The sequence below is a fragment of the Curcuma longa genome, chromosome 1 (genome assembly GCF_044706935.1).
Source record: "Curcuma longa cultivar G26 ecotype Majalengka, Jawa Barat chromosome 1, ITB_CL_G26_1.1, whole genome shotgun sequence".
NCBI classification, from domain to species: domain Eukaryota; kingdom Viridiplantae; phylum Streptophyta; class Magnoliopsida; order Zingiberales; family Zingiberaceae; genus Curcuma; species Curcuma longa.
The window spans coordinates 22,319,924-22,329,866 of record NC_133861.1 but is presented as its reverse complement, the minus strand read 5'-3'; the positions used below and the strand labels follow the sequence as shown (position 1 = coordinate 22,329,866).

General features: G+C 41.9%; 2 protein-coding genes across 2 annotated transcripts; both read right to left on the bottom strand.

Moving 5' to 3' along the window:
• Positions 1-970: 970 nt before the first annotated feature.
• LOC141847004 (serine/threonine-protein kinase UCN-like) lies at positions 971-2,368 on the bottom strand. Its single transcript, XM_074735007.1, has one exon. The coding sequence runs from the start codon at positions 2,321-2,323 to the stop codon at positions 1,064-1,066; it is 1,260 nt and encodes a 419-aa protein (XP_074591108.1). The 5' UTR covers positions 2,324-2,368; the 3' UTR covers positions 971-1,063.
• Positions 2,369-5,096: 2,728 nt separating this feature from the next.
• Positions 5,097-9,608, bottom strand: LOC141837458 (carboxyl-terminal-processing peptidase 3, chloroplastic-like). Its single transcript, XM_074724857.1, has 12 exons — positions 9,213-9,608; positions 8,876-8,957; positions 8,334-8,464; positions 7,912-7,998; positions 7,571-7,649; positions 6,856-6,944; positions 6,442-6,471; positions 6,218-6,337; positions 6,035-6,121; positions 5,798-5,947; positions 5,539-5,646; positions 5,097-5,447 (listed from the first exon to the last, which is right to left on the bottom strand). The coding sequence occupies exons 1-12, from the start codon at positions 9,543-9,545 to the stop codon at positions 5,199-5,201; spliced, it is 1,545 nt and encodes a 514-aa protein (XP_074580958.1). The 5' UTR covers positions 9,546-9,608; the 3' UTR covers positions 5,097-5,198.
• Positions 9,609-9,943: the final 335 nt, after the last annotated feature.

The following is a 9,943-nucleotide window of genomic DNA, read 5'->3' as shown; positions in this document are numbered from 1 at the left end:
AACCGGATCAATAACAGCGACAATAATTCTCCCCTAAAATGTATGCTGATTTCTCCGGGACCTCCTGCCGCACCGGGGTCCGGGATGGGAATAGAACGCAAGGGAGGAACGAGGAAGGAACATGCGATGCTCGTTGGTCACTCTAAATTATAAAATTCCATGGACGACGACGCCTAAACTGTCCCTTTGGCTTCGTCCGCCAGGCTCTCTGTGTGCCATGTTGCCATTTTATTATTATAATTACGTCTTCGGAACACGAGATCTGTTATGAAGAAGGTTCATTGTTCGACATGTTATCTGTTCGAACCACTGATAGATAGCAGACAAATAAATCATGAATTATAGTTTCGACTGTTTAAGATCCGTTACACTCATCGAGGATATGAGATCGGGATAAATGAAAGGTTGTTTTTGTTGACTATCTTTGTCAGAGAGAGCCGAGTGGTGAGAGCTCGAATGTCGAGCCGAGAGCCGATTGCTGAGACGAGTGGCCGAGAGTCAATTGCCGAGTCGATTGGCGAGTGCCCAGTGTCGAAATGATCAGTAATAACTGTCCGATATTTGACGCGCGCAGGTCACACTCGCACACAAGTTATCTTGTGGGTAGTATAATTCAGACCCTAGATTTGCATCCCTTACGCACCTACACATGTCTCCCCATGTATTTGTTCACAACATCAATACTTGCGATACAATATAAACTAATCAAGTTGCTCCTCAACTACCAATATGGAATTAAAACTCCTCCATATGAGAGTCTTTCCCTCCTTTCAATTTTTTTATTTCCATTCACATTTCCAACCGTTTTATTTATGAATGAAAGTTTAGTGCTTAATCCCAATTGATTTGAATCATGCTGAGAATATCACAAAGCAATAACATGTCTACAGAGTGTTTAGTTGAACTAATTTTATTTTAGTTTTTAGTCATTTTTATTATTTGTACAGAAAGATGGTAAATTACTAATTGACCCTCGCACTCCGGTTTTATTCTGGCTAAGCCATTTATTTAGATTATCCTAAAAGGGTAAAAAAAATATTCAAAGTTACGACTCGAGGCGCCGTCAGAAGTCTTCCCACGACTCCGACGACCTTGGCGGCGGCACCGCTGGCTCTCGTTGCCGGAGCCCTTTAAAGTAATCGCGCACGTCGAATCCCATCGCTCTCTCCTGCTCCACTTCCTCTTCCTCGTCGATCGCCGGCGCCATGAAAGGAGGCCGCGCCACCTCCGGGAGAAGCTCCCATTTAACTCCATGGAAGAAAGGGTGCCCCTTCACCTCCTCCGCACCGCCAGTGAACCCTAGCCGCCGCTCCGGATCCTTGACCAGGAGCCGCTCTATGAGGTCGGTGAGATCCGTGCGCCGCCGGCCGGGGAACAGAGGCGGCCGCGTGAGGACGTTGCGGAACGTCTCCTTTCGGTTCCGCCCCCGGAAGGGCGTCCGCCCGTACGCCAACTCGTACGCCAGGATCCCCAGTGCCCACCAATCCACCGCGAAGCCGTGCCCTTGGCCGCGCACCACCTCTGGCGCCACGTACTCGTCCGTCCCGACGAACGAGAAGGACCGCTCGTCCCCGTCGGAATGCGAGATGGACGAGGAGCTCGTCCTACGGCGACCCGCCGGGGAGACTCTGGCCAATCTTGCTTGCTTGATCTGGTTGTCCGCGGCGCCGAGGGAGAACACGCGAGTGAGCTTCCGTCGGGGACGGCGGATGTTGTCGGAGGGAAGTGGAGGAGGAGGGGAGGAGGGAGTGATGGATCTGGGAGGGAGGTGGCGGGACAGGTCGAAATCGGCGAGCATAATGTGGCCGGAGGAACGGAGGAGGATGTTCTCTGGCTTGAGGTCGCGGTAGGCAACTCGGATGGAGTGGAGGTGGGCGAGGCCGACGACGATCTCGGAGAGGTAGAAGCGGATCGCCGCCGGGGAGAACGCCTCCTCGTCGGAAGGAGAAAGGGAACGGCGGAGCGCGTGGAGGTCGCCGCCGGAGCAGAAGGGGATCGCCCAAGCGAGGAGGTCCGGCGTCTCGACGCAGCCGAGGAGGGTGGGGAGGAACGGGTGGGGGTAGGGGTGGTCACGGGGAGCGGCGGAGAGGCGGGAGAGGAGGGAGAGCTCCCAGCGGGCGCGGCGCAGGGCGTGGGGCTTGGTAGCGGAGCGCTTGTCGAACACCTTGAGGGCGAAGAGCGGGGGGAGGCGGTCGCCGGTGGCAGCACTGACGAGGAAGACCGTGCCCATTGCTCCACGGCCCAGGACACGAACCGCCCTGATCCGGTCCAGATCCAGCGCCACCTCATCGTCCATTTGAATTTGGATCAGCCTACACATCATGAGCTGCAGGTGTTGTGTTTGATTGTTTGCCTCAATGGTCTCTGTTTCCACATCTCACTCAATGCTTACTCTTGTTGTAGCAGCAGCTGTAGCTTCCTGTCTAATTCCTTCTATGTTTCGTTTGCTTATATAGAGCAGTGGAAGAGTGGAACGATCTGATATGATACGATATGACCCCGTTTACTCGTACGTTCAAGTCGGAGAAAATGACAGTCTCGTTTCTGCACTCCCTTCAAGTTCAAGGTAAAGACAGCTCCAGTTTTCAAGGGCAAGCGATCAGCAACAGCAACTGGTAAGAAAAATTCAATTTCCTCTTTTACCTTTAGCATTTTAACTTAATATTTTACAAAATTACATACGACCATTCATTGATCCCACTGCATTATTATCTTCTGGAAGTATCAACTTTTACCTGAGAATAAATCCTAGAGACTTGGATATTGCTTATCGAATTAAGTGACAATTTAGAATGCCAAGTTGCATGATGAAAATTAAGTTTGATAAATTAACAAGTGAGGTTTGCTAGGGGATACATGGATAACGTAACTAACTAAGAAAGGGGCAAACTAGAGGCACATGATACATTCACAACCCAGTTCACCTTCCTGTAAATGAAAAACTTAGAGCAGCAGGTAGAGGTGCTAAAAGGGGTTTACTGGTAGGATACTGTCCAGGAATGGACATCTTTATTACCGGGTTATGCCAGGCTCAGTGTCGACCACAGCCAAGATCAGGTCTAACCCATTTGACATCTCTAACTAGGATCATGTGTGTCAAACTGGCCACTAAAGTGATACTAGTTAGAATTTTTTGTACAGGTCGACAAATCAGCACAACCTGTATATACATATGTTTGCTTTGTGTGATACGGTTGGTAATTTGAGTACCTGACAGAGATCTAGTTCAGTCATATATGATCAATCTGCATTTGTTGCAGAGATGATGATTCATACCCTTTTATAATTCGTCTTATAAGAAATTGAGTTCTATAATTAAATGACAGCAAGGTAAGGTAATGACTCTGTTTAATTAAATCTTTGGAGTGTATCACCAACCTGTCCTTTTGTTTTCAATCGCTAAATATTATAATCTGTCTCTGGATTTCAGCCTGAAATCCCGTGATATCCTCTTTTACACCTATTACTTTAACTTTCTTTTATGTAGTAGGAGCGGTTGTGTTTCAATAATCTACACTAACGTCAAAAGCTTAATCCTTTCTTTTTTATGCCGATGACCGAAAGCGTTTTTGTCTTAATTAAGGCCCATTAAGTGTTTTTTTTTCTTACTATGAAAGTGACAAGATATATATGCATCACTGTCATTTGGGAATATGCCAGCCATGAGTCTACGTGCCACAGTAATAGATGCTAAATAGTCATGGTTAGGACTGTACTAATCGTCATCTCAATAATGTTTGAGCAGATAGATGTATTTGATTAGTTATGAAACAACACATGTATGGCTACTTAATTCTTGATATAATTAATTCTCCAGCATGGCCGTTGAAATGATTGGTCTGATAAAAAGGCACACCAATTTAAATAGGATGCCACAGTTGAACTAGGCAGTTCTAATGATGAAAATGCTACTGTGTAAAAGGTGTCATATTGTACTTAATTATGTGGGTTAGTGAACTCGGTCGGCCATCATTTGAAATCCTAACAGTGGACGCAGAGCTGCTTCAGTTTCCACCCAGAAAAGTTCATCTAAGTGCTGTTTAAGTCCCAACCACCATTGTTAGAACTTCAGGGTTTCATGCTTTTTAAGCTTCAAGGCAAAGTAAAGGAGTGTGGTTGCGTCCTGACTTGCCTGTCGGCCATCATATGCTCTTGCTTGCTTGTGCTTACCATATTGTTCTGGTGCGTACAAAGGGAAACATCTTGTTAGAGAGAGAGAGAGAGAGAGAGAGAGAGAGAGTTTTATTAAATCCAATCATCCAACAAATGGGCCACTCAGTGATGCTGATCAGTGGCCCTTCTTGAATAATTTTGGAACAATTATTGGTTTGGGCACTATGCAAAGACCATTAGAGTGTCGTAGGTGGGTTTAAGTGAGTACTTGTTTTTTCTCTGGTGATAGATTTCAACTGTTCAAAGGTGTTGGAGGCAACCAATCAGGGCAATGAGCATCTAATAATACACCACTAGTGAGTGCCTCTAACATGATTAAATCAGATTGAAGTATTTAAATAATCAAATTTGGAATTTCAAATAATTATATGATATATGTAAGAGCAGCTCAAATTTAGTTTGAATTTACTTAAAATCTCGGGTAGTGATCCAAGGTTGGATTGGTAGAAGAATAAGGATTCAAATTAGGTATTTTTGTTTTGAAAAAAAAAAGGTATTGATGAGTTTTTGTAGGGCTATTTTATAAGCTTAGATAATAATGTAAATAGTATGAACCTAACTTTATAAAATAATTACGTATAATATATCCTTCCTTAAAATCCGCATAGTAATACTATAGTAAAAAATATTAAGTCTTACTAAATCATGAAAAAAAGTAAGATAATGATTATTCACATCGTATAAAATTCACAGTTAATGGGCCTGCTAATGAGTTGGGCAAAGGCCCAATTTGATCAACCTGCTATGCCAATGAGTCTATGATTTATAAATATTATATTCTTTCTCAAATAAAATTATTTTCCTAAAAAATGTAGTCAAAGGTATCTCAATATATTCTATTGCTCAAAAGAAAAAAAAAATATTTTAGGAATCATATTTTTTTAAATTGCACCAAACATTATATATATATATATAACAAAATACAAATGAAGCCTAAATTTATATAGAATTAACATAATACAATAACTATATACACTATATGACCACTCAGTGGCTTGCAACATTTGCTTATGGTAAATGGACTCTCATGAAGCAGTCCCCTTGAGTTTCTGGACTTCAAGTTCGTGTTCTGCTACCATGATGCAAGAATCGGACTCCAGAGTGGAGGCTGTATTGTTATCTCTCAAAAAAGATGCTAACGAGGATGTTAGTGCATCAGGCGTGCACTGCACATCAGGATATATGCCAACCTGATCGATGTCGTGCAGTGCCGGGGACAAGTACTTGGCGACCGTGATGAAAAGAGCTGATCCGTCGTTCAGTTCAGTCACACTCTGCGTCGAGAAAAGGTAGCTCACCAAAGTTAGTTATCTAACAAACTGTCTCAATCTCATCTTTCATGCTACAAAAAGATAAAAGTAGTACCTGAATTTTTCCTTTCCCAAATGTTCTATGCCCCACAAGAACTGCACGCCCATTATCATGTAATGCTCCCGCGAGAATTTCACTTGCGCTCGCGCTCCCTTCGTTAACCTGCATCGACAAAGTGGTATAGCATGTCTTAGGAATGAAGACCCGAATTGTTCCCTTCTACAATGATAAAAGAGCTATATATGATTTGTACTACTGACTGTATATCGAGAGGAAACTTCATGACTACTTTGAAATTAATAGAGAAGCTTACAAGCACCACAAGTGGATCATGTGTTAAAGCGTGCCCATTGACCATATTGATGGGCAACATATTTCCTTCGCGATCAATAGTGTTTACAAGAGTTTCGTCACCATCTAGCCATATTTGTGCGACATCTAATCCTGCTTTTACCAATCCCCCCTGTGAAAAGTCATTGAAGTTGGGATTTTGAGAGGTTTAATTTTAAAGTTCTAGTAAGATAAATGACAAGTAAGGATGATCACCGACCGGGTTGTTCCGCAAGTCGAGTATGTATGACTGGACTCCTTCATCTTCCATTTGTTGGATAACATTCTCCATTTCAGCAGCAGCATTCTAATCAACAATGTTCCAGAAAGACATTTCCCAATTGTAACAAATTAAAACTACAAATAGGTTTGTCTGTAACAAATTAAAACTTGTATGCCACACCTGGGAGAATGCAGAGAGCCTAACATATCCAGTCTTGGACTCATAGCCATCGTTTGATTTGTGTCTTATGATTGTACTAGAAAGGGGAGATAGCTTAATGACCTCGCGAGATAGTTGTACCTTGAATCCCAACCATAAAGCTGCAATTAGACTTAAGGAACAACCAGATACAGAAATATGCTACAAACATATCTTAATAATCTAGAGAAATAAGGAAGAAATACCTCTCTCAGTTCACTTCCACTTTGTTCTCCCTGAAAAATTAGATTATGGCATCAGATTTTGAAACTCTAATCTGTATTTGAAATGGTATTACAAAGTGAAGAAGAGTCCTCTGAAAGTTCAAAAAGATACAACTACATTATGCAGAAAGTACTCGCATGATTTGGTAAAAAAGATACTAACCAAGTTTGAACAATAAACAAACCACAGATCATTGAGTAGCAAGTGATTTAAGGAATAATCCTTAAGAATGAATTGCATAGTAATTAAGATGTTGCATAAATGAGTATAGGTGACCTAACAAACCATTTGCCTCTAAGCTTATGTGAATTGGGCCTCCAAGCTGTCTTGCTATTAAAATTTCATTATCTACTAAATCACAAACTGAGGAAACAAAGATACAACAGAGGCATTACAGTAAGAAGCTTCACTCTGACAGTCGTACCAACACGCCCTCGAAGCTTGCGAGCTGCTGCTTCACTATCTAACCCCGTGAGCTGCTCTCCTAAATTGAGGATAAACAGAGGTTTGATGAGATTAACCAAGAAAAACATTAATGCAATTTATACAATATTTGTCATGTAGGACTTGAAGCTTCATCGTAAAATTGTTCCTAATATAGTAGAATTGAAATGTGACTAGTAGGTGCAGGCTTATGCAAATAAATTTGAACATCATAAAGCAAATATAAATCATCATACACTAGAAATCCATATCTTCATTAAAAACAATATATCTATCAGATATATAGGACCTTACATCAAGTGAAATACTGTTTTCTTATTCTAGTTGATAAATCAAGTGAAGTGTTAATTTCCAAACAGTATGAAGACCAGTAGGCATAGGAATCAACATAAATAAGCAAAGAATCAAATGTAGACCAAAATGAAAAGAATCTGTATGATATAACAATAGTTGTCAGCAGAAACATAATGCCCCTTTCTTTGTGATCATAAATATGTTTGATTTTTTTCAAAACATCATTATTAGTGAATCTATTTCACTATAGATACCCAGTGATGATAATTTGTTTTTTTTTTAATTATTGTATCTCACTATCAATTAGCTCTGTTTGAAGCTAATATTCTGAAATTGATATCTCAAGCTGAGAAAAGTTCTGTATAATCTTACCATCAATCTCAATTAGCTCATCTCCTTCATGAATACCAGCTCGGTCAGCAGGGCTTCCATCAATGCAAGACAAAACAACCTACGAAATATGGAATGTTTAAAATTTTCATGTAAATTTTTTTAATAATTGCATAAGGATTCAGTTCGTTCCCTATATCGACCTGCCATTTAAATATTTTCACAAACACAAACAATCTGACAGCACTCGTAATATTTAGCAATGACATATTAATATGACATACCTGATATTATCTTATAAAACCTTTGACCAATATGAATAGTAAAATTTTACAGAAACATATCAATAAAACGAAAAACAAACATGGCAAAGATTCCACTACCAAGTTTCCAGATTTTGGTTCAACATTTATAAATAAGCCAACTCCTTGCAAATTTCCATCGCTTCCTATTCTGAAACTCTGATATTCCTGCATGATAAAGAGTTTGGGAAATAATCAGATATTGTAAAATGACATAACCAAGATAGCTTCCAGTCAACTGTTACGATGAACACAGAAGAGTTATGGAATCAAAATTGCTGCACAAAAGAAAAAAGGCACAACCATGTGTGTGCTGAAACAGTCAATTTCATGACTGATTAGCATAGAAAAAAATCATTTTAGTTCATGGGGTGTATGAAAATATATAGATCAAGTAAACATTGAGTTTGGTTTATGATTTAGGGCATCCTCTTTGGGGTAGAGAATCACACATAAATGCAATCATCTATACAAGTTACAGACAAAAGAAAAATATCAGTTACCTTTGGGCTGATAATTCTAGTAAAAGGATCACCAAGAGTTGCAAGCATTCCACTGATTTTACTGTATGCTGCATCTTCTGACTTAAGCGGAAACATTTCGACCATAGTTTGTTGCAACTTCAAGTCCCAATCTATACAAGAACACACTTAGATAAGTAAACAATCTCAAGTCATTTGCATGTAAGGTTTTAGCACAAGTGGAGTTATTATGTAAGAAATGTAGCATACACTCTATTATGGGTATACTGATAAGTAGAAACTTGTAAAAGGGATACTAATGACAACTATCAGTACAACATGGGAAATTAATCAGAAAATGTGACTTCTGGAGCTTTATCATTATAGAAATATCATTGTTCCAATTCATTGAAACTCAGTATAGTGTAATAGTAATGCCAAATTAAGAAGCTGGTGAAATTTTTTTCAGAGTTGCACAATTGCACAAGGAAGATTTATAATAGTTGAAAGGGAGTACCCTTTCAGAAATGAACCCAAGATATGAAGAAGAGCCTAAAGTTATCTCGTTTGGGAGAAAACAATACCTTGATGGTTAAACGTAGGATCAATGAAGGTTTCACGAATCAAGCCCCAAGCCTCCACCAACGTTCTCTGCACTGTGTTCACCTGGGGATTGGCAAAAAAAATCACCATTTGTAAAACAGAGCAAGGTTTCATTTAGGTGTGAACGAAATCATTGGAATCATCAGCACTCTAATCATCCATTCACTAAAAGAAGACAACTCTCAGGCGAATTCGCGGATGCATTTTATGTATCAACCATAGTAAACAAAGATATAGTATGCCAATGCCATTTGAAACTAGAATTGCGGATTCCCTAAACCAGTCGACAGTAGCATCAGTAGTCAGATCCACACTTGCCTCGCGCGCTCGAGAAACAGGGAAGGCGACGGTGAGAGACTCGGCGAGGGCCGGCGCGTCGCACCCGCAGGCGCATATCACGGCTGCCGCCGCGGCGGCGGCGGCGAAACCAGATGCAGCCTTCTCCAACAGCCGGGGAGAGGTCCTACCGGATCCCTCGACCTCGCACCCACTCTCCGATTTCTTCACCGGCACAGCCCGAAGCTTGGAACCGCCGATGATTCTGCGGGGGACGGGGAATACTCCCGTTCCGGAGACTGGATTCGAAAACCTCGATAGAGGAACGGGACGTTGCAGGGCGAGATCCGGCTTAGCGCCGATGAGGGATTCCATGCGTAGCAACCTCTCTCTCTCTCTCTCTCTCTCTCTCTCTCTCTCTCACTCTCTGGGTCAGGAGAAGAGGGGGAAGGCCCCCACGGGCGGGAGCAGCTGGTCAGGGCTGCTTGCAGTTGAAGGTATGCGGTTCGAGGCTCATGGCGCACATGAGATAACATCAAAATGTGTCATGTTTCCAATTCCTCGAGCCACTATGCCCTGGCCAATCCCGCATTCATCGTGATTTACTCCCCCTCATACTTGTGGGGCCGGGGTGGGGGGGCCGCTAGGTTGGCGGTTCCAACCTTTGCAGCAGGAGAAGAGGGGGAAGAAGAAAGGGTTGGGTTCGCCGGAGACGAGACTGGCCTTAAATAGGAAGAGGAGGAGGAGAAGGATTCCGGTGGGACCCGCTCGGT